Source organism: Mobula birostris, chromosome 17, assembly GCF_030028105.1.
Source record: "Mobula birostris isolate sMobBir1 chromosome 17, sMobBir1.hap1, whole genome shotgun sequence".
Classification (NCBI taxonomy): domain Eukaryota; kingdom Metazoa; phylum Chordata; class Chondrichthyes; order Myliobatiformes; family Myliobatidae; genus Mobula; species Mobula birostris.
Genome location: NC_092386.1, coordinates 1,700,832 through 1,726,529, shown reverse-complemented (window position 1 = coordinate 1,726,529; position 25,698 = coordinate 1,700,832). Strand labels below are relative to the sequence as shown.

At 41.5% G+C, this 25,698-nt stretch overlaps 1 protein-coding gene across 3 annotated transcripts in view; it reads right to left on the bottom strand.

The window, feature by feature from the left end:
- skic3 (SKI3 subunit of superkiller complex) overlaps window positions 1–25,698 on the bottom strand; it is a 307,663-nt gene that overhangs the window by 199,937 nt on the left and 82,028 nt on the right. For all 3 annotated transcript variants that reach the window (XM_072281194.1, XM_072281196.1, XM_072281195.1), the window contains exons 19-24: window positions 11,969–12,151; window positions 7,578–7,722; window positions 6,340–6,418; window positions 607–668; window positions 315–371; window positions 25–93 (exon numbers count right to left, since the gene is read on the bottom strand). In XM_072281194.1, the coding sequence (XP_072137295.1) occupies window positions 25–93; window positions 315–371; window positions 607–668; window positions 6,340–6,418; window positions 7,578–7,722; window positions 11,969–12,151 (595 nt within the window). The remainder of the gene's footprint in view (window positions 1–24; window positions 94–314; window positions 372–606; window positions 669–6,339; window positions 6,419–7,577; window positions 7,723–11,968; window positions 12,152–25,698) is intronic.

The following is a 25,698-nucleotide window of genomic DNA, read 5'->3' as shown; positions in this document are numbered from 1 at the left end:
AGATTTTGCAAAATCTGTTGATACCTGTCCAATCCAGCACAAAACATACGAGGGTTCCAAAGACTGGGCTACTTTAAAGGCTTCATGGGCAAGCTGGAATGGAAGCACGTAAGAAACAAATATGGTGATAACATCAAAAATGGCAGTCAGTCTTTAAAATTACACATAAACTATCGTACTTCTAGAGAACTTTATAACAGTGATTTCTGTACCTGACGGATAAAATTAACAGACCTTAAATGAGTATAGAACTACTAAATAACCATGAGTTTTAGTTATATTGTAGTTGAATAATTCACATTCTTAATATTTACCTCAAGGTTTTCATTCTTCAGATAAGTTGCCCCTAGGTTGGTCCAAGCCACCACATTCTAATACAAGAGATCATAACACTTAAAGATCAAGGTGTAAATGTCATCCTTGCACTGTTTTAAAAGATTTGCAATTACGTGTACTCTTAATTCAAAACTGCATATTTTAGCTTCTCGTAACTCTTCATATCATTTTGAAAACCACTCTATTGTAGCAACAGTGAATACAAATTAAAGACAAATTGTAAAATGTATTTGCTGTTAAATATGAAAGAGAAATAATGAATTTACTTACATTTTGTTCAACCTGAACAGATTTAATAAATGCATGCTGTGCAAGAGCATAATTTTCAATACCTGTATCACACCAAGAAAATTCATTTAGTTCCATGAATATTTAACCTAATATAGATATATACAGGTTGGGTGAATAAACAGACAAACAGCAATTGAAATTCGATACAGATATGTGTGAAATGACATGCATTGGTAAAAAAGAGACAATATCAGTTAAATCCTGGAGCTAACAGTGGAAGTGCCATAGACCCAGGTTCAATCCTGCCCTAAGGTACTGTGTATGTAAGTTTCACATGCTCCCTGTGACTCCATGGGTTTCCGTAGGAAGATTTGTCTTCCTCTCACATCTGAAAATTGTGTAGATTTGTAAAGTCACAGAGCAATACAGTATGGATAGATGCCCTGTCACCCAACCAGTCCATGCCGACCATGTTCCAATTTCCTGTGTTCAGTCCATATCCCTCCATGCCCTTCCTCTATCAATTTACTGGGCAGAGCCCTCCCCAATTTACGATAACCAATTAACCTACCAACTAGTACGTATTTGGACTGTGGGAGGAAACTGAAGCACCTCTCCCTATATTCCTGGTCCTCTAGTTTTAGCAACATCCTCACAAACCCTTTTGAATTTAACCACATCTTTCTTAGAAAGGATGACCAGAAGTGTACATCGTGCAGCCTCACCAACAATGTAAACAACAGGAACATAACGTCCCAACTCCTATACTCAATTCCCTGAGAGATAAAAGCCAGAGAGTTCAATGTGCTTCTCACTACCCTAGTCTACCTGTGACATATGCTTTCAATGAACTATGCACTTGTCCTTATAGCTCCCTCCTTTGTGCCCCACCATTCGTAGTACAATCTAACAGAGTTGTAGGATTCAGCTCCCTCCCTTGTGTCCTACTGTTCATAGTATAATTCAGCACAGTGGTGGGCTAAATAGCCACTGTAAATGAAACTGGGTGTGTAGATATGTAATAGAATCTAGGGAATATGGGATTAATATAGAATGTGTGCAAATGGGTCCCAAAAGTCCTTTTCAGTGCTATATCTCCCATTATTATATCAGATATAGCATGGAGTAAAATTTTCTTAATGAAGACTGATTAGTGTTCTGTTCAATATTAAGAAAATTAAATGAGACTTAACAAGGATGTTCAGAATACAAATGTTGATGAAGAAATAATGAGAAAGCATTTCTACTGGTGAGGGAGATTGGTAAGTTAAAAAGTCAGGGAGCACTACAGGACAGAAACAGGCCCTTTATACCGACCTGTTTTTCTGCCTATCTGCCTAGTCCCATCTACCCAGACCTGGACCATAACCCTCCATACCCCTTCCATCCATGCACCTATCCAAACTTCTCTTAAATGTTACAATTGAACCTGCATCCACCATTTGTACTGGTAGCTCTTTCAACACTCTCATCAGTCTCTGATTGAAGAAGTTCCACCTCAAGTTCCCCTTAAACATTTCAGCTTTCACCCTTGACCGATGACTTCTAGTTCTACATTCACCAAACCTCAAGGGGAAAAAGCTTGCTTGCATTTACTCTAACAATAACCATCATAAATTTGTATACATATTTGGTGATAACATCTCCTCCTCAATGACAATCAACATTGGCACACCTGAGGGGAGTGTGCTTAGCCCACTGCTCTACTCTCTACATACACATGACTGAGTGGCTAGGCATACCTCAAATACCATCTATGAATCTGTTGATGATACAACCATAGATGGTAGAATCTCAGGTGGTGACGAAAGGGCGTACAGGAGTGAGATATGCCAACTTGTGGAGTGGTGTCGCAGCAACAACCTGGCACTCAAAGTCAGTAAAACGAAAGAGCTGATTGTGGACTTCAGGAAGGGGAAGACGAAAGAACACATACCAATCCTCATAGAGGGATCAGAAGTGGAGAGAGTGAGCAGTTTCAAGTTCCTGGGTGTCTAGACCTCTGAGAATCTAACCTGGTCCCCAACATACTGATTTAGTTATAAAGAAGGCAAGACAGCGGCTATACTTTATTAGGACTTTGAAGAGATTTGGCATATCAACAAATACACTCAAAAATTCTATAGTTGTTCTGTGGAGAGCATTCTGACAGGCTGCATCACTGTCTGGTATGGAGAGGCTACTGCACAGGACTGAAAGAAGCTGCAGAAGACTGTAAATCTAGTCAGCTCCATCTTGGGCACTAGCCTACAACATACCCAGGACATCTTTAGGGAGCGATGTCTCAGAAAGGCAGCATCCATTATCAAGGACCTCCAGCACCCAGGCTATGTCCTGTTCTCATAGAAACATAGAAAATAGATGCAGGAGTAGGCCATTCGGCCCTTCGAGCCTGCACCGCCATTCAGTATGATCATGGCTGATCATCCAACTCAGAACCCTGTACCAGCCCTCCCTCCATACCCCCTGATCCCTTTAGCCACAAGGGCCATATCTAACTCCCTCTTCAATATAGCCAATGAACTAGCCTCAACTGTTTCCTGTGGCACAGAATTCCACAGATTCACTACTCTCTGTGTGAAGAAGTTTTTCCTAATCTCGGTCCTAAAAGGCTTCCCCTTTATCCTCAAACTGTGACCCCTCGTTCTGGACTTCCCCAACATCGGGAACAATCTTCCTGCATCTAGCCTGTCCAATCCCTTTAGGATTTTATACGTGTCAATAAGATCCCCCCTCAATCTTCTAAATTCCAACCGTATAAGCCCAGTTCATCCAGTCTTTCATCATATGAAAGTCCTGCCATCCCAGGAATCAATCTGGCGAACCTTCCTTGTACTCCCTCTATGGCAAGAATGTCTTTCCTCAGATTAGGGGACCAAAACTGCACACAATACTCCAGGTGTGGTCTCACCAAGGCCTTGTACAACTGCAGTAGTACCTCCCTGCTCCTGTACTCAAATCCTCTTGCCATGAATGCCAGCATACCATTCGCCTTTTTCACCGCCTGCTGTACCTGCATGCCCACTTTCAATGACTGGTGTATAATGTCACTCAGGTCTCGTTGCACCTCCCCTTTTCCTAATCGGCCACCATTCAGATAATAATCTGTTTTCCTGTTTTTGCCACCAAAGTGGATAACCTCACATTTATCCACATTAAATTGCATCTGCCATGAGTTTGCCCACTCACCTAACCTATCCAAGTCACCCTGCATCCTCTTAGCATCCTGCTCACAGCTAACACTGCCACCCAGCTTCGTGTCATCCACAAACTTGGAGTTGCTGCAGTTAATTCCCTCATCTAAGTCATTAATATATATCGTAAACAACTGGGGTCCCAGCACTGAGCCTTGCGGTACCCCACTAGTCACTGCCTGCCATTCTGAAAAGGTCCCGTTTATTCCCACTCTTTGCTTCCTGTCTGCCAACCAATTCTCTATCCACATCAATACCTTACCCCCAATACCGTGTGCTTTAAGTTTGCACACTAATCTCCTGTGTGGGACCTTGTCAAAAGCCTTTTGAAAATCCAAATATACCACATCCACTGGTTCTCCCCTACCCACTCTACTAGTTACATCCTCACAAAATTCTATGAGATTCGTCAGACGCGATTTTCCTTTCACAAGTCCATGCTGACTTTGTCCGATGATTTCACCGCTTTCCAAATGTGCTGTTATCACATCTTTGATAACTGACACTAGCAGTTTCCCCACCACCGATGTTAGGCTAACTGGTCTATAATTCCCCGGTTTCTCTCTCCCTCCTTTTTTAAAAAGTGGGGTTACATTAGCCATCCTCCAATCCTCAGGAACTAGTCCAGAATCTAAAGAGTTTTGAAAAATTATCACTAATGCACCCACTATTTCTTGGGCTACTTCCTTAAGCACTCTGGGATGCAGACCATCTGGCCCTAGGGATTTATCTGCCTTTAATCCCTTCAATTCACCTAACACCACTTCCCTACTAACATGTATTTCCCTCAGGTCCTCCATCTCACTGGACCCTCTGTCCCCTACTATTTCCGGAAGATCATTTATGTCCTCCTTAGTGAAGACAGAACCAAAGTAGTTATTCAATTGGTCTGCCATGTCCTTGCTCCCCATAATCAATTCACCTGTTTCTGTCTGTAGGGGACCTACATTTGTCTTAACCAATCTTTTTCTTTTCACATATCTATAAAAGCTTTTAGTCAGTTTTTATGTTCCCTGCCAGTTTTCTCTCATAATCTTTTTTCCCTTTCTTAATGAAGCCCTTTGTCCTCCTCTGCTGGACTCTGAATTTCTCCCAGTCCTCAGGTGAGCCACTTTTTCTGGCTAATTTGTATGCTTCTTCTTTGGAATTGATACTATTCCTAATTTCTCTTGTCAGCCACGGGTGCACTACCTTCCTTGATTTATTCTTTTGCCAAACTGGGATGAACAATTGTTGCAGTTCATCCATGCAATCTTTAAATGCTTGCCATTGCATATCCACCGTCAATCCTTTAAGTGTCATTTGCCAGTCTATCTTAGCTAATTCACGTCTCATACCTTCAAAGTTACCCTTCTTTAAGTTCAGAACCTTTGTTTCTGAATTAACTATGTCACTCTCCATCTTAATGAAGAATTCCACCACATTATGGTCACTCTTACCCAAGGGGCCTCTCACGACAAGATTGCTAATTAACCCTTTCTCATTACTCAATACCAAGTCTAAAATAGCCTACTCCCTATTGGTTCTTCGACATGTTGGTTCAAAAAGCCATCCCGCATACATTCCAAGAAATCCTCTTCCTCAGCACCCTTACCAATTTGGTTTACCCAATCTATATGTAGATTGAAGTCACCCATTATAACTGCTGTTCCTTTATTGCACGCATTTCTAATTTCCTGTTTAATACCATCCCCAACTTCACTACTACTGTTAGATGGCCTGTACACAACTCCCACCAGCGTTTTCTGCCCCTTAGTGTTATGCAGCTCTACCCATATCGATTCCACATCCTCCCAGCTAATGTCCTTCCTTTCTATTGCGTTAATCTCCTCTCTAACCAGCAATGCTACCCCACCTCCTTTTCTTTCATGTCTATCCCTCCTGAATATTGAATATCTCACTGTTACCATCAGGAAGGAGGTACAGAAGCCTGAAGGCACACACTCAGTGATTCAGGAACAGCTTCTTCCCCTCTGCCATCTGATTCCTAAATGGACATTGAAGCTTTTGAAACTTCCTCACTTTTTTAAAAAATATACAGCATTTCTGTTTTTACACGTTTTAAAATCTATTCAATATATGTAATTGATTTACTTGTTTAATTTCTATTATTATTATTTTACTTATTTATATTTTTCTTTGCTAGATTATGTATTGCATTGAACTGCTGCTGCTAATATAACAAATTTCACATCACATGCCAGTCAAGTCTCCTTCATTTTTCAGTGCTCCAGGGAATGAAGTCCAAAACTATTAACCTTTCCCTACAACTCAAGTCCTCATGTTCTGGCAAAATTCTTGTAAATTTTAACTATATTCTTTCAATCTCATTGATGTAATTCATGTAGGTAGCTAAGCAGAACAGCACACAAATGGGTGGTTGAGAATCAGAGTGAGCTTGGTGGACTAAAGAGCCTTTTTCCATGTTCTATGACCATTTGCTTTCCAAATTCAGCCACGCTGGAGTTTGTGATTGAAACTTGCACTTTAGAGTGATAAGGATCAGCCTACATACAAGGACTAAGCTGCACGTGAGGCACTATAAGATTGATAAGAATTAAACTCTATCTGACAGTACCTTTGTGACTGGCAACAACTCCAAGTGCATTCCAGTATTGATGACTTTTGCTGTTCATCATCACAGACTTTTTAAGGCACTGTTGAATTTTAAAAAAAACTTCTGTTATTGGAAATGTTTTAAAATTACGTGAAGTCAGGTAATATCAAGGAGCAAATTTTATTTGCTGATTTTCCTGACAGCCTCTCACAAACTGGGAAAAATTTGGATGAGATGGGGTGAATAATGAAATTGCATAAATCAATTGGAGCTTATTTGATGATGTGTTCATTAATTTAAATAAATAGAATAGTTTCCGGACTCAGCAATATTAAGGCAATATTTATTTTTAAAAAAATGCAATTATGTCCAAACCAAATGAAGAAAATTTTCATAATACTGGCCTACAGCTCCAGCTAAGAATGCACATATCACATTCTTCTTTCCAATCTGAAACATGGCCAGTTTTGTCAGCCAAATCTACTTTAAGCATATGTACTGTTTAATGATTGCAGATACTTGAGCATAATAGTATTTCTGCTCACAGCTTTTTTTTTCCATGTTAAATATCATAGATACACAAATCTGAATTTTTTTTATAATTCTACAACTTTTAGAATTTCTGATTTAATTTTGGCAAGATTAAGGATTTACTTGGTGTAAATTAGCAGATAAGCCAGCCACAAAATCCAAATTAATATCAGACATTTTAAATAGTCATGATTATAACAGATAGAAAAAATTAAAATGAAATTTATTCAGAAATTCTTTCCTCATGCAAATTAAATTGAAGTGTCTTCTGATTGACCAATGAAGACTGATTCCTATTGAGGTCATTGTAAATTATCCTGTGATTAGGTTGGGGGTAAATCGGGCGGTTACTGGTGGCACAGCTTGGAGGGCCAGAAAGGCCTATTCTGTGTAATATCTTTAAATAAATAAAAATTATGAATAGTTTTTGGAAGGGGGAAATACATAACCATGTTTCTGGGAATTGGGTGATAATTAGCAAGGTAATACATTGAAGAGCACGTTTTTATTGTGTTATATAGTTCAAAGCAGGAAGCCATGTACATCGTGTAGACAAAAACTGAATGATTGCTGGCAGTAAAGTGAAAAAACAATCACATTTCACAATTAAATTCTTGCAAAGAAACAGTATCAGAAAAGTCAATCTGTTGCAACACTTTTATTTTACAATCTGGACTATTATATTAAAGATATAACTCCTAATTCTTGTTTCAGATTTCTTATTTTACCTGCAGTGATTTTTCCAGCAACTCAGGCACTGTATTTTCCTCTCCTATACTGGCTAGGTATTGTGCCTGTCGGTAATAATTCACACCAAGGTCACACCACACATTGGCACATGTAGAATTCAATGTAAGGGCTCGCACATAGCACCTAAGAAACAATTAAGTTCCATTTCTTAAAAATGACTACTTTGTTGCACAACAAATACAATTGAAAATATAAAAATTGTAATTTTGATTCACAATTTAAACTGCAGTTGAAAAGATCAAAATGTAGCTTTGCGACACATCTAATTTTCATTCATGATTTTGGGTTACATGAAATTCAACCTAAATTAATTTAAGGTTTGAAATTTAGCACTCAAAAGATTAGCAACCTCAACACACAAGAATTTAAATCACATTAGATGTACAGTGGTGCTACAAAGTAAGTGAATCCTGTAGAATTTTCACTATTTCTGCATAAAATGTGATCAGATCTTCATTTAAGTCCTAAAACATGATAAAGAGAACCCAATAAATAGCAAAGAACACCATACTTTTTCATTTATTGAGAAAAATGATACAAGATGACATGCATTTTTTTGGAAAACGTATGTCAACCTTTGTCTTCAGTAACTGGTGTGACCCTCTTGTCCAGCAATAACTTCAACTAAATGTTTCCGGTACCGTTGATCTATCCTGCACGTTGGCTTGGAGGAATTTTAGGCCATTCCTCCTTACAACTCAGATGTTGGTTGGCTTCCTTGCATGAATAGCTTGCTTCAGGACCTCCACAACATTTCTATAGAATTAAAGTTAGGACTTTAAATCGGTCATCCCAAAACATGAATTTTCTTCTTATTAAACCGTTCTGTTGTTGATTTACTCATGTCTTTCGGATCAGTGTCTTGTTGCATTACCTAACTTATATTATGCTTCAGGTGATGGACTGTGACCCTGACATTCTCCTGTGAAATGTCTTGATACAATTTTGAATTTATTGTTCCCTCAACGATAGCAAGCCGTCCAGGCCCTGAGACAGCAAAGCAGCCCCTAACCATGATACTCCTTCAACCATGTGTAAGGGGTTTCTTCTTTTATGTTACTGCATAGGCTAATTAAAATGGCTTCTTTGTTATGTTATAATTGAAATGGCTTCTTTGTTATGTTAACTGCTGAGAAAGTCCTCCCGCTAGCAGTTTGTTTGGATTATGTTACTGATAAGAGGGTGAATGAACCAATTGGGATAGATGGTTTCACAGTTGGGATGAGGCTTTGGTGTTGGTGTGCAGTGCCCTTTTTCCTCCAAACATAATGGTGTGCATTTCTGCCAGAAAGTTCAACTTTTATCTCACCTGTCTACAGAACATTGTCCCAGAAGCATTGTAGAACATCCAGGTGGTCTTTTGCAAACTTGAGACATGCAGCAATGTATTTTTTGGAGAGCAGTGGTTTCCTCCGTGGTGTCCTTCCATGAACACCATTCTTGTTCGGTATTTTTCATATAATGGACACATGAACAGAGACCTTAGCAAGTTCCAGAGATTCCTGCAGGTCTTTTACTGTTACCCTTGGGTTCTTTTTCACCTCCTTCAGCATTGTATGTTATGATCTTATGATCTTCATCTCATGTGAACCCTAAAGATTCACATACTTTTTCCAACAACTACATGCAATATTGGATCATTTTTCTCAATAAATAAATGAACAAGTATAATATACTTAGTATGATCTTTACAGGATGCCCACTCCAAGGCAGTGGCAACAGTACTAAGTTTCCTCCAGTTCTAGACAATTTCTCTGACTGTGGACTGATGAACACTCGGGTCTTTAGAAATGCTTTTGTAGCCTTTTCCAGCTTCATGCATCTTTCTAGTTCTTCCTCTAAGGTCCTCTGAAAGTTATTTTGATCAAAGCATGGTGCACATAAACAGATCTTTCTTGAGAAGAGCAGGCTGTCAGTAACCTGACTTTGTGTGTCTTTTTTATGGGGCAGGGCACCTCTAAAACCTACACTTCCTATCTCATCTCATTGATCAGAACATCTGGCTCCAAATAGCTTTTGTAGAAGGTATTACCCTAGAGGTTCACTTACTTTTTCCAACAACTACATGCAATATTGGATCATTTTTCTCAATAAATAAATGAACAAGTATAACGTTTTTTGTGTTAGTTATTTAATTGGGGTCTCTTTATCTAGTTTTAGGACTTACATGCAGATTTGATCACATTTTAAGACCATAAGACATAGGAGCAGAATTAGACTATTTGGCCCATCAAGTCTGCTCCACCATTCAATCATGGCTGATCCTTTTTTCCCTCCTCAGCCTCACTCCTTGGCCTTCTCCCTATAACCTTTGTTGCCGTATCAAGCTCTGTCTTAGATACACCTAACGAACTGGCCTCCACAGCTGCCTGTGGTAATAAATTCCACAAATTCTCGACCCTCTAGCTAAAGAAATTTTTCCGCATCTCTGTTTTAAATGGATGACCCTGTATCCTAAGGCTGTGTCCCCTTATCCTAGACTCCCTCACTATCTGAAATATCCTTTCCACTTCACTCTGTCCAGGCCCTTCAACATTTGAAAGGTTTTACTGAGATTTCCCCGCCACCCATCCTTCTAAATTCTAGTGAGTACAGACCCAGAGCTATCAAATGTTCCTTGTATGATAACCCTTTAATTCCCAGAATCATCCTTGTGAATCTCCTCTGAACCCTCCCCAATGCCAGCACATCTTTTCTTAGATAAGGATCTCAAAGCTGTTCACAACACCAAGGTGAGGCCTCACCAGTGCCTTAGAAAGCCTCAGCAGCACATCCTGCTCCTGTATCCTAGAGCTCTTGAAATTAATGCTAACATTGCACTTGTTTTCCTCACCACTGACTCTACCTGCAAGTTAACCTTTAGGGTGTTCTGCACAAAGGGACTCCCAAGTCCCTTTGCATTTCAGATTTTTCGATTTTCTGCCTGTTTAGAAAATAGTCTGCACATTTATTTCTACTACCGAAGTGCATGACCATACATTTGTACAGCATTGTACTTAATTTGCCACTCTCTTGCCCATTACCCTAATCTCTCGAAGTCCTTCTGTAGCCTACCTGTTTCCTCAACCCTACCTGCCCCTCCACCAATCTTCATATGATCTGCAAACTTGGCAACAAAGCCATCTATTCCACCATCTAAATCATTGATACACAGCATAAAAAGAAGTGGTCCCAACACCGACCCCTACGGAACACCACTAGTCACTGGCAGCCAATCAGAAAAGAACCTTTTTTTCCTCCACTTGCTCCCTCCTACTAATCAGCCAATGTTCTAACCACGCTAGTAACATCCAATGCATCCCCTTTATCTATCCTACTTGTAATCTCCTCAAAGAATTCCAACAGGTTTGTCAGGCAAGATTTTCCCTTAAGGATACCATGCCAACTTTGTCCTATCTTATCCTGTGTCATTAAGTACTCCATCACCTCATACTTAACAATTGACTCTAACATCTTCCCAACCACACAGGTCAGGATAACTGGTCTATAATTTCTTTTATGCTACTTCCCTTCTTTCTTAAAAAGTGGAGTGACATTTGCAATTTTCCAGTCCTCTGGCACCATGCCAGAGTCCAATGATTCTTGAAAGATCATTACTAATACCTCCACAAACTCTGCTGCTATCCATTTCAGAACCCTCAGGTGCAGTTCATCTGGTCCAGGTGACTTATGCACCCTTAGGTCTTTTAACTTTTTGAGCACCTTCTCCCTTGTAATAGTACAGGACTCAATTCTCTTCCCTCACACCCTTTAACATCTGGCACACTGCTAGTATCCTCCACAGTGAACACTGATGCAAAATACTCATTTAGTTCATCTGCCATCTCCTTGTCCCTCATTATTATTTCTCTGGCCTCAGTTTCTATACCCACTCTTACTTTTATTTATTTTTACATAGTTGAAAAAGTTTTTACTATCCACTTTTGATATTGTTTGCTAGCTTGCTTTCATATTTCATCTTTTCCCTCCTAATGATTCTTTTAGGTGCTCTATGTAGGGTTTTAAAAGCTTCCTAATCCTTTGTCTTCCCCCTAATTTTTGTTTTGTTGTATGCCCACTCTTTTGCTTTTACATTAGCTTTGGTAAGATTTTAGGCCATATTTATGCAGAAATATAGAGAAAATTCCACAGGGTTCACAAACTTTCCAGCATCATGGTATTAAACGATTAACTTAGCTTTCAAATGACATACTTTTCTTCAGTTTAAAGATTCCATTTTTAATTTGAATTGGTAAGCTCAAGGAAAATTGCCTGTGGAAATCTTCCCTTTACATACACAAGAGCATGAAAGGGCAAAAAAACTCTTATAAAATTGATAAACCATCTTCAGAAGATTAAAATTGCAACTTTTAAATTAAAAGTAATTTACCTTCCTCCCAGGCGAAGCACTTCATTTTTGTTTAATGTTTGCACATTAGAGATTTCACCCTGTCCAGAGAGAACTGAAGGGACTTGAACGTGAAGCTTTGCTGCTGAGAGAGCATGGAGTGTGGTACATGTGTCTCCAATTAGTTTCCAAAGGCAAGACACATCGGGTCGATACCTCACAGCTCTACAATACACAACACACAGAAATGAAGCTGACCTTTCAGCAAAAATGAAACTGACATTTCTTTTCTTCAGTCATACTAAGGCAAATAAGTCGGGAGCAAATGCTAGCCTCAGTTACAATAACTACAAAATTAATTGAATGTTGTACAAATCAAATTTATTCTTACATGGTTGAAAAATTTCTCCGCTTAACTCAGCCTAAATTTTATCCTGTGTTCATAATCATCAAGATCATGCTCAACTTGCCCGTGAAATCACGTCACACCACTCAAATGGCACCACTTTTAAATCAGCAGGATCCGTGAATGAATGAAAGACAAGTGTAATTAAAAGTCTTTCTTGCATCTAGACTGATGCTTGAGTGCAACATTGAATAAAAGTGGATGAATGGGACAAATTTGCGTCACAAATGTGATACATAATTCAAAAATAGTTAAAGCCATTTCAAGTAAATATAAACACGAGGAATTCTGCAGATGCTGGAAATTCATGCAACACACATCAAAATTGCTGGTGAACGCAGCAGGCCAGGCAGCATCTCTAGGAAGAGGTACAGTCGACGTTTCGGGCCTTTGTCAGGACTAACTGAAGGAAGAGCTAGTAAGAGAATCTCTTACTGGAAAGTTTTTAAACATTAAAAGGGGCTGAAAGGAAAATTGGATCAGCCATATTGAAATGGCAGAGCAGACTCGATAGGCCAAATGGCCTAATTCTGTTGCTATATCTTATGGTCTTATTAAATAAAAAGTTTGGGATAAGCATATTCCTCTGAGAGTGACACTGAAGACTGGCAAGATTCAGGAACTTTGGCTGATAAGTGACATTGACAGCCTCATTAGGAAAAAAGGAGGCAAAAGTTAGGTAATGGCACCTGGGATCAAGTGAATCCCTCAAAGCATACAAGGAATATTGAAGTATACTTAAGGAGCAAATAGGGAGGCCAGAAAGTGTCCAGATGAGATCAAAGTAAATTTTGAAAGATTCAATAAGCATATTAAGAGTGGCAGAGGAGCGAGGGGCGACATAGGCCTCTTTAAGGGTCAATATGCTACCCCATAGTGGAACCAAGAGAAAAGAGAGAGGGCACATCCACATTTCTATGGAAAAGAACATGGAAGTTACTGAATTCACAAGAGGGAACAGTGCTGTTTTGGCACATATCTTCATTTGAAGAAATGATGTGCAAAAAGTGGTAGATGGGCTTTAGTAATCCACTTGACAAGGTCCATCCCGGTACATTACTCTGGGACCGACCAGGTCCTAACTGGTAGGTTGTGTCAAATTGGCAAACCATATCAGAACAGGATTGAAGGCAGGGTTCCCAACCTTTTTTATGCCATGGGCCGTCACTATTCACTGAGAGGTCCGTGGACCCCATGTTGGGGACCCTTAACCCAGGGTGAGATTGCCAATCTGGAGGTAGGAACCACAGGGTGCGGTGGAGGGCTGCTTCTCAGACTGGAGTCCAGGCTGGTTCGTTTTTCCTTAGAGGAAGGGAGGATGAGAGGTGACATGATGGAAATGGTGTGATCAAGGATTGGTATTGGGCCCTTCAGTGCTTGTCTTACATTAATGATTTGGTTGGACATGTAGGAGGGAAGATTAGTGAGTTTGTTGAAAGCACCAACATTCATGGCTTTGGTTTATTACTGTGACATGTACTGAGGTACAGTGAAAAACTTGTCTTACATACAGTCCACACAGATCATTTCACTACAACAGTGCATTGAGGAAAAACAGCAACAGAGAGCATAACAGTGTTACAGTTACAGAGTACAGGCAGGCAGACAATAAGATGCAGAACCATAGTGAGGTAGATTGCAAGATCAAGAATCTATGTTATACTAGGGAACCATTCAATAGCCTTGTAAAAGAGGGATAGCAGCTGTCTTTGAGCCTGATGATGTGTGTTTTCGGGCTTTTGTATTTTCGGGTAGAATGGGGATGGGGAAGAAAGGAGAAAGCCCAGGGTGGGAGGGATCTTTGACTGTGCACCTGCTTTACTGAAGCAGTGAGTAGTGTGCAGGGAGTTCTTGGAGGAAACCCTCCATTCCATGATGAGCTGAGCTGCGTCCACTACTCTCTGCAGTTTCTTGTGGTCACAGGCAGAACAGCTGCCATACTAAGCCGTGATGCATTGGGACAGAATGTGTCAATAAAAACTGATGATGATCAAAAGGGACATGACAAATTTCTTCCGCAATGTCAGGAAGTAGAGGAATTGGGAAGTTTCTTGGTCATTCCATCTATGTAGCTGGACCAGGACAGGCTGCTGGCGATGCTCACTCCTCGGAAACTGAAGCTCTCACTCTTAGTACTATTGATGTTGACAGGAACATGTCCCCTTTCATGAAGTTAATGAAAAGCTCTTTTCTTTTGCTAACATTAAGGAAGAGGTTATTGTTATGATATCATGACACTGGTCTCGCAAAGGAAATTTCACAGGTTACAACATGATATTGATCAAGTGAGACAGTAACCAAAGGAATGTCAGATAGAATTTAATTCAGGTAAGTAACTGCAGAGTGATTAATTTTGGGAAGTTGAACAAAGGCAACACATACACAAGGGAATGGCGGGGCCCTGGGGAGTGCTGTTGAACAGAGAGACTTACGTGTATAACTGCAGAGTTCCCTGAAAACCACCATGCAAGAGGACATGGTGGGGAAGGAAGCTTATAACATGACTGACCCCTTGGCCAAGACACTGTGGACGAATCGTAGATTACAATGACTTGCAAAATTGTGTACAGTTCTGGTCTCCATGTTAGGGGAAAAGTGTATTTAAGCTGGAGGGGATGGACAGAAAATATTCAGAATAATACCTGCATTGGAGGGCTTTTTAGAAGGAGAGGTTGGGAAGGCTTTCCGTGGAGAAACAGAGGCTGAAAAGGCAGCATTGTTTGTTAGGGAAAATATTACAGCAGTGCTCAGGCAGGACAGATTAGAGGGCTTGTCTACTGAGTCCTTATGGGTGGAGCTGAGAAACAGGAAAGGTATGGCCACATTAGTGGGATTGTATTACAGACCACCCAATAGTCAACGAGACCTGGAAGAGCAAATCTGCAGAGAGATAGCAGGCAACTGCAGGAAACATAAAGTTGTGGTGGTAGGGGATTTTAATTTTCCATACATTGATTGGGACTCCCATACTGTTAGGGGTCTAGCTGGTTTAGAGTTTGTAAAATGTGTTCAGGAAAGTTTTCTAAATCAATATATAGAGGGACCAACTAGAGGGGATGCAATATTGGATCTCCTGTTAGGAAACGAGTTAGGGCAAGTGACAGAAGTCTGTGTAGGGAAGCACTTTGGTTCCAGTGATCATAACACCATTAGTTTCAATTTGATCATGGACAAGGATAGATGTGGTCCGAGGGTTGAGGTTCTGAACTGGAAGAAGGCCAAATTTGAAGAAATGAGAAAGGATCTAAAAAGCGTGGATTGGGACAGGTTGTTCCCTGGCAAAGATGTGATTGGTAGGTGGGAAGCCTTCAAAGGGGAAATTTTGAGAGTGCAGAGTTCCTGTCAGGATTAAAGGCAAAGTGAATAGGAATAAGGAACCTTGGTTCTCAAGGGATATTGCAACTCTGATAAAGAAGAAGAGGGAGTTGTATGAAATGTATAGGAAACAGGGGGTAAATCAGGTGCTTGAGGAGTTAAGAAGTGCAAGAAAATACTTAAGAAAGAAATCAGGAGGGCTAAAAGAAGACATGAGGTTGCCTTGGCAGTCAAAGTGAAGGATAATCCAAAGAGCTTTTACAAGTATATGAAGAGCAAAAGGATTGTAAGGGATAAAATTGGTCCTCTTGAAGATCAGAGTGGTCGGCTTTGTGCGGAACCAAAGGAAATGGGGGAGATCTTAAATAGATTTTTCGCGTCTGTATTTACTAAGGAAGCTGGCATGAAATCTATGGAATTGAGGGAATCAAGTAGTGAGACCATGGAAACTGTACAGATTGAAAAGGAGGAGGTGCTTGCTGTCTTGAGGAAAATTAAAGTGGATAAATCCCCGGGTCCTGACAGAGTGTTCCCTCGGACCTTGAAGGAGACTAGTGTTGAAATTGCAGGGGCCCTGGCAAAAATATTTAAAATGTCACTGTCTATGGGTGAAGTGCCGGAGGATTGGAGAGTGGCTCATGTTGTTCCATTGTTTAAAAAAGGATCGAAAAGTAATCCGGGAAATTATAGGCCGGTGAGTTTAACGTCAGTAGTAGGTAAGTTATTGGAGGGAGTACTAAGAGACAGAATCTACAAGCATTTGGATAGACAGGGACTTATTAGGGAGAGTCAACATGGCTTTGTGCGTGGTAGGTCATGTTTGACCAACCTGTTGGAGTTTTTCGAGGAGGTTACCAGGAAAGTGGATGAAGGGAAGGCAGTGGATATTGTCTACATAGACTTCAGTAAGGCCTTTGAGAAGATCCCGCATGGGAGGTTAGTTAGGAAAATTCAGTCACTAGGTATACATGGAGAGGTGGTAAATTGGATTAGACATTGGCTCAATGGAAGAAGCCAGACAGTGGTGGTAGAGAATTGCTTCTCTGAGTGGAGGCCTGTGACTAGTGGTGTGCCACAGGGATCAGTGCTGGGTCCATTGTTATTTGTCATCTATATCAATGATCTGGATGATAATGTGGTAAATTGGATCAGCAAGTTTGCTGATGATACAAAGATTGGAGGTGTAGTTGACAGTGAGGAAGGTTTTCAGAGCCTGCAGAGGGACTTGGACCAGCTGGAAAAATGGGCTGAAAAATGGCAGATGGAGTTTGATACTGACAAGTGTGAGGTATTGCACGTTGGAAGGACAAACCAACGTAGAACATACAGGGTGAATGGTAAGGCACTGAGGAGTGCAGTGGAACAGAGGGATCTGGGAATACAGATACAAAATTCCCTAAAAGTGTCGTCACAGGTAGATAGGGTCGTAAAGAGAGCTTTTGGTACATTGGCCTTTATTAATCAAAGTATTGAGTATAAGAGCTGGAATGTTATGATGAGGTTGTATAAGGCATTAGTGAGGCTGAATCTGGAGTATTGTGTTCAGTTTTGGTCACCAAATTACAGGAAGGATATAAATAAGGTTGAAAGAGTGCAGAGAAGGTTTACAAGGATGTTGCCGGGACTTGAGAAACTCAGTTACAGAGAAAGGTTGAATAGGTTAGGACTTTATTCCCTGGAGCGTAGAAGAATGAGGGGAGATTTGATAGAGGTATATAAAATTATGATGGGTATAGATAGAGTGAATGCAAGCAGGCTTTTTCCACTGAGGCAAGGGGAAAAAAAAACCAGAGGACATGGGTTAAGGGTGAGGGGGGAAAGGTTTAAAGAGAACATTAGGGGGGCTTCTTCACACAGAGAGTGGTGGGAGTATGGAATGAGCTGCCAGACGAGGTGGTAAATGCGGGTTCTTTTTTAACATTTAAGAATAAGTTGGACAGATACATGGATGGGAGGTGTATGGAGGGATATGGTCCGTGTGCAGGTCAGTGGTACTAGGCAGAAAATGGTTCGGCACAGCCAAGAAGGGCCAAAGGGCCTGTTTCTGTGCTGTAGTTTCTATGGTTCTAAGGTGATATGATAGTCAAAGTCAAGGTTATTGTCACATACAGAAGTACATGTATGCACAGGTGCAAAGAAAAACTACTTGTAGCAGCATGTGGGAGGAAACAGGAACACACCAAAGAAACCCATATGCTCACAGAAAAGACATACAAGTTTCTTACAGTGGCTGATTTAAACTCCAAACCCCAATGCCCCTCGCTGTAATAGCAATCGACTAGTTACCATGCTATCGTGGCTGTATACTATTTCGAGTGGAGGTATATGAAATTATAAGAGGCTTAAATAGGGTAAAAAACTGACGTGTGCTTCTGAACGTTGGATGTTTAAAGGTAGAAGCCACAGCTTTAAGCTGAGAGGGAGGAGGATTAGAGTGGATCTGTTATGTGATTTTCCCCATACTTAATCACAGTATGTATCTCTTCACTTCTCTTCTTGTCTATAACAATTACTGTAATAGTTATAAAAGAACATAAAACGTAGACATCTGCCGCACATTACAGACCCTTCAGCCCACAATAACCATATAACAATTACAGCACAGAAACAGGCCATCTCGTCCCTTCTAGTCCGTGCCGAACATATTTAAGTAGATAGCTTTCTGGACAGACAGAAAAGTATTGGGATGTATTGGGAGGGAATCAAAATACTGTTGTCAAGATAGAAGATCAGTCATAATTATATTGAATGTCAGAACAGATTCAAATGGCTTCAGCGGCACTGAGAAAACCCCAAATACTTGCTCCTAAGTAGAACTTAGGATTGACAATTAATGCAATGTGCAACCTACTTTAAGAGTAATATGTTATCCAAAAATGCCTTTAATGTATATGTTAGCATCAAGATTGATCTTAATTTCTTAAGAATCAACTCCCGTTACGATATTTGAGAAATTAATTCGCAAAAGACACGAAAGGAAGATCCTTTACAGTGTCCACTATTGATACTGCCCTCATCCATATCTCCTCCATTTCCTGACATCTGCGCTCACCCCATCTTCCCACCACCTTTACAGGGATAGAGTTCCTTTTATCCTCACCAGCCACTCCATGAGCCTTCACATCCAACACATCATTCTCCACAACTTCCGCCACCTTTATTGAGATCCTACCACCAAACACATCTTTGCTTCCATCCCACTCTACACCTTCCACAGGGATCGCTCCCTATATGATTCCCTTGTCCATTCACCCCTCCCTACTAACCTCCCTCCTGCCACATGTCCCTGCAAGTGAGACAAATGCTACACCTGTCCACACACTTCTTCCCTCACCTCTATTCAGACTCACAAACAGTCCTTCCAGTGAGGCAACACTTCACCTACAAGTCTGTTGGGTTTGTCTACTGCCTGCAGTGCTCCTGTTGCAGCCTCCTCTACATTGGTGAGACCCAACATAAATTGAGCAACCACTTTGTCGAGTATCTCCACTCCATCCACCAAAACCAAAATTTCCCGGTGGCCAAACATTTTAATTCCTATCCCCATTCCTATTCGGACATGTTTATCACAGCCTCCCCTTTTATTTCACTGAGGCCATTCTCAGGTTGGAGGAGCAACATCTTATATTCCATCTAGGTAGCCTCCAACCTGATGGCATGAATATCGATTTGTCCTTCTGGTAATTTTTTTTCTCTTTTTTTCTTTTTTCCCTCCCATTCCCTCTTTTTTCATTCCTCACTTGCTCTCTTACCTCTTCTCCTCATCTGTCTATCACCTCCGCCAGTGCCCCTCCTTCCCTTTCTCCCACGGGCCACCCTCCTCCCCTATCAAATTCCTTGTCTCCAGCCCTTTTCCTTTCCCACACACCCGGCTTCAGCTATCACCTTCCAGCTTGTCCTCCTTCTTATCCCCACCCCTACCCTTTTATTCTGGTGTCTTCCCCCTTCCTTCGCGGTCCTGATGTAGGATCTCAGCCCAAAATGTCCACTGTTTATTTTATTTTCATAGATGCTGCCTTAATGCTGAGTTCCTTCAGCATTTTGTGTGTGTTGCTTTGCACTTACTATAAACATTACCTCTGTTTCTCTCTCCATAACACCACCTAACCAGCTGAGGATTTCTATAATTTTCTGTTCTGACCTTGTTTTTGTATTTTTTTTTATTTCGGGGGGATTTTTATTTTGGAATTTGAAGACTATTATATGGGGACTCTCAATTATTTCCTGATTTTGACTTCCTTCTAAATGGTGCCTTCCTTATGGCAGATAATTGGACTGACATTATATTTATGAAAATTGCTCCCTTCAAAATATGTCAGTCGCCACTGCATCAATGTACATAGAATTGAAACAAATTCTCTTCAGCAGTGACACAATATTAGGTTTATTCTTGTTTATTTCAAATCTTCAGATAACATCAAAGGGGTAAAAGAAGATCCTTTCAAACAAACCCATGGTTTAGTGCCATTAACTGTGTTTCACTTGCACACAGAAATAGTGTTTATTCAGCCCTGCCCACACAGTGTCATTCCTCTCGTCGGTGACCAGAAATTAATATAGGAACCTTAACAGCTAGTAGTTGTGCTGATCATGTAACCTACTCTAGAAACTGTCTAGAATTTCCCTACCGCATAGCCCTCTATTTTTCTAAGCTCCATGTACTTATCTAAGAGTCTCTTAAAAGACCCTATTGCATCCGCCTCCATCATCATCGCTGGAAGTGCATTCTACACACCCACCATTCTCTGTGTGAAAAACTTACCTCTGTCATCCACTCTGCAGCTACTTCCAAGTACCTTAAAACCATGCCCCCTTGTGTTAGCCATTTCAGCCCTGGGAAAAAGCCTCTGGCTATCCACACAATCAATGCCTCTCATCACCTTATGTACCTCTATCAAGTCACTTCCCATCCTCCGCTCCAAGGAAAAAAGGCCAAGTTCACTCAATCTATTCTCATAAGGTATGCCCTCCAATCCAGGCAACATCCTTGTAAATCTCCTCTGCACTCTCTCTATAGTATCCACATCCTTCCTGTAGTGAGGTGACCAGAAATGAACACAGTATTCCAAGTGGGGTCTGACCAGGGTCTTGTATAACCGTAAAATTACATCACAGCTCTTGCACTTAATCCCATATGCTTTCTTAACAACACTGTCAACTTGCGAAGCAGCTTTGAGTGCCCCAAGATCTCTCTGATCCTCCACACTGCCAAGAGTCTTACCACTAATATTATATTCTGCTTTCAAATTTGACCTACTGAAATGAACAACTGTACGCTTCTCTGGGTTGAACTTCTACTGCCACTTCTCAGCTCAGTTCTTCATCCTATCAATGTCCTGCTGTATCCTCTGACACCCCTCCAGACTATCCACAACACCGCCATTCTTGTGTCAAAAGAAAAAGAAGTTCCAAGTGTCAGGGGGCATGAAGAGTGTGAAGTTACCATGACTAGGCAGAAGGTTCTTGGGAAACTGAAAGGTCTGAAGTTAGGTAAGTCACCTGGACCAGATGGGGTACACCCCAGAGTTCTGAATGAGGTGGCTGAAGAGATCATGGAGGCAGTTGTAATGATCTTTCAAGAATCACTAGATCCTGGAATCGTTCCAGAAGACCGGAAAATTTTAAGTGTCACTCCACTCATCAAGGTAGAGAGGGAGAAGAAAGGAAACCATAGGCCAGTTAGTCTGACCTCAGTGGTTGGGAAGATATTGGAGTCGATTATTAAGGATGAGGTGTCACAGTACTTAGAGGCACATGACAAAATAAGCTATAGTCAGCATGGTTTCATCAAAGGAAAATCTTGCATGGCAAATCAGTTGGAATTCTTTCAAGATATTAACAAGCAGGATAGACAAAGGAGAATCAGTTGATGTTGTGTACTTGGATTTTCAGAAGGCCTTTCACAAGGAGCCACACATGAAGCCGCTTAACAAACTGTGAGCCTATGGTATTACAGGAAAGAGCTAGCATGGATAAAGCAGTAGCTGTTTGGAAGGTGGCAAGGAGTGGGAATAAAGGCAAGTGTTTCCAGTTGGCTGATGGTGACTAGTGGTGTTTCACAGGGGTCTGTGTTGGGACCGATTCCTTGTACATTATATGTCAATGATTTGGATGATGGAATTGATGGCTTGGCTGCAAAGTTTGCAGACAATATGAAAATGGGTGAAGAACCAGGTAGTTTTGAAGCAGCAAAGAAGTGACAGAAGAACTTAGATGGATTAGGAGAATGGGCAAAGAAATGGCAGATGGAATACAGTGTCAGAAATGTGTATGGTCATGCACTTTGAAGAAATGAAAGGGCTTTTTTCAAAATGGAGAGAAATACAAAAAAACTGAGGCGAAAGGGGTCTTGGGAATCCTTGTGCAGGATTCTTGGCAGGGATGACAACAGAGTAAAGATGGCTGAAGTTTCTGGGAATAGTTCACAAGCGCAGGACATATGTCCCACAGAATGAGAAATTCTCAGATGGCAGGAGTAGGCAACCGTGGCTGACAAGGGAAATTGAGGACTGCATAAAATCTAATGAAAAGGCATATAAGGCAGCAAAAGTGTATTGGGAAGTTCCTCCGGGATGCCTAGGCATGATTCAAGTAGCAGCTGTACTCTCAATGGAGATGACTAAATATTTTCGTTTCAACATGTTACAGCTAAAAAGCACAACTGCTTCCAAGGTCAGTACAGTCAACAAAGATATCTTAGTGCCTTTAAACGAACTATCGCTGCTTAAAACCGACGGAAATAACAGTCTGTGGTCGGAATGGTCCACGGAGAAAACCTTGGAGAAAGCGTGGGCAGAAATCAAGATTACAAGTGTGTTTAAGGAAACGGGATTTTAAACTTCCTATACCGACGATCTTGCTGGCGAACGTGCAGTCATTGGTGAATGAAATCGATGATGTCAGAGCCAGGGTGCTGTATCAGAGCTGTATTAGGACTGCGTGTGTCCTTCGTTTCATGGAATCCTGGTTAACCCCTTCCGTATCGGATGCAGCGATTCACATCAACGGGTTTACTATACACCATCAGGATAGATTGATAGAGTCTCTCAAAAGCAGAGGTGGAGGAGTATGCCTCATGATCAAATCTTCTTGGCGCACAAATATATCAGTGCTGTCCCAATTCTGCTCACCAGACCCAGAATATTCAGCAGTAAAGTGCCATCCTTTTTACTTACCACGGGAATTTTCTGGGGTCATTCTGGTAGCAGTTTACATTCCACCTCAGGCCAACCTCAAGCAGGCGTTAGATGATCTGAGTAATGGGCTCAACATGCATGAAACAGCGCACCCTAATGCCTTCACCATCGTTTTGGGAGATTTTAACAAGGCTAGTCTGGAAAAAAATCACTAAGCAATTGCCATCAACAGATCACTTGCAATACCAGAGGAAACACCACACTGGACCATTGTTACACCACCATCAAGAATGCCTACCGTGCTATTCCATGCCCTCACTTCGGGAAGTCTGATCACCTGGCTGTACTTCTGCTCCCTGAGTATAGACAGAGACTGAAGACTGTAGCACCAGTAGTGAGGACCAAGAAGGTATGGACAAGGGAAGCCAATAATATAGCAGGATACCAAAAGGCTTTTCAGTTATATAAAGACTAAAAGGGAGGTTAAAGTTGACATTGGACCACTGGAAAATGATACTGGTGAGGTAGTAATGGGGGAGAAAGAAATGGCAGATGAACTTCAAGTCAAGTCACTTTTTATTGTCATTTTGACCATAACTGCTGGTACAGTACACAGTAAAAACGAGGCAACGTTTTTCAGGCCCATGGTGCTACATGAGACAATACAAAAACTACACTGAACTACGTAAAACAACACAAAAACTACACTGGACTACAGACCTACCCAGGACTGCATAAAGTGCAAAAACAGTGCAGGCATTACCATAAATAATAAACAAGGCAAAAGGCACAGTAGAGGGCAGTAGGTTGGTGTCAGTCCAGGCTCTGGGTATTGAGGAGTCTGATGACTTGGGGGAAGAAACTGTTACATAGTCTGGTTGTGAGAGCCCGAATGCTTCAGTGCCTTTTGCCAGATGGCAGGAGGGGTATAAGGGGTACGCAGGGTCCTTCATAATGCTGTATGCTTTAAGGATGCAGCGCATGGTGTAAATGACTGTAATGGCGGGAAGAAAGACCCCGATGATCTTCTCAGCTGACCTCACTGTCCGTTGCAGGGTCTTGCAATCTGAGATGGTGCAATTTCCAAACCAGGCAGTGATGCAGCTGCTCAGGATGCTCTCAATACAACCTCTGTAGAATGTGGTGAGGATGGAGGGATGGGAGATGGACTTTCCTCAGCCTTCGCAGAAAGTAGAGACGCTGCTGGGCTTCCTTTGCTACGGAGCTGGTATTGAGGGACCAGGTGAGATTCTCCGCCAGGTGAACACCAAGAAATTTGATGCTCTTAACGACCTCTATGGAGGAGTCATCGATGTTATAGTCATAGTCATACTTTATTGATCCCGGGGGAAATTGGTTTTCGTTACAGTTGCATCATAAATAATAAATAGTAATAGAACCATAAATAGTTAAATAGTAATATGTAAATTATGCCAGTAAATTATGCAGCAAGTCCAGGGCCACCCTATTGGCTCAGGGCGTCTGACCCTCCAAGGGAGGAGTTGTAAAGTTTGATGGCCAAAGGCAGGAATGACTTCCTATGATGCTCCGTGCTGCATCTCGGTGGAATGAGTCTCTGGCTGAATGTACTCCAGTTCCCAACCAGTCCATTATGTAGTGGATGGGAGACATTGACCAAGATGGCATGCAACTTAGACAGCATCCTCTTTTCAGACACCACCGTGAGAGAGTCCAGTTCCATCCCCACAACATCACTGGCCTTACGGATGAGTTTGTTGATTCTGTTGGTGTCTGCTACCCTCAGCCTGCTGCCCCAGCACACAACAGCAAACATGATAGCACTAGCCACCACAGACTCGTAGAACATCCTCAGCGTCATCCGGCAGATGTTAAAGGGTTTACTGTCAATTCCTATCCCCAGGTATTTGTAATCCTCCACCATGTCCACACTGACCCCCTGGATGGAAACAGGGGTCACCGGTACCTTAGCTCTCCTCAGGTCTACCACCAGCTCCTTAGTATTTTACACATTAAGTCACAGATAATTCTGCTCACACCATGTGACAAAGTTTCCTACCGTAGCCCTGTACTCAGCCTCATCTCCCTTGCTGATGCATCCAACTATGGCAGAGTCATCAGAAAACTTCCAAAGGTGATAAGACTCTGTGCAGTGGTTGAAGTCCGAGGTGTAAATGGTGAAGAGAAGTTCAGTGGAGAGTGGTCGTTCCGTGTCCTCCTGAAGTCAACAACCATCTCTTTTGTTTTGTTCACATTCAGAGACAGGATGTTGGCTCTGCACCAGTTGTTAGCCGCAGCACCTCCTCTCTGTATGTTGACTCATCGCTGTTGCTGATGTGACCCATCACGGTCATGTCGTTGGCGAACTTGATGATGTGGTTCGAGCTGTGTGTTGCAGCACAGTCCTGGTGAGTACTTTGACTACTTTGTATCAGTCTTCACTGTGAACAACTAACACTGTGCCAGAGGTCCATGAACGTCCGAGAACAGGAGTGAGTGCCATTACTACGTCTGTATTACAGAGGGAAAAAGTGCAAGGCAAACTCAAAGGTCTTAAGATGATAAGTCACCTGGGTTAGAAGGACTACAACCCCAAGTCCTGAGAGATTGCTGAAGGGATAACAGATGCATAGGTCATGTTCTTTCAAGAATCACTTGATTATGGCATGGTCCTGGAGGGCTGGAAAATTGCAAATGCCACTCCACTCTTTAAGAAGAGAAGAAGGCAAAAGAAAGGAAATTAGAGGCCAGTTAGCCTAACCTCAGTGGTTGGGAAATTGTTGGAGTCTATTATTAAGGATGAGGTTTCAAGGTACTTGGAGACCAATGATAAAATAAGTCAAAGTCAGCATGGTTTCTGTAAAGGGAAATTTTGCCTGACAAATCCATTAAGAGTTCTTCAAGGAAGTAACAAGCAGGGTGGACAAAGGAGAAAC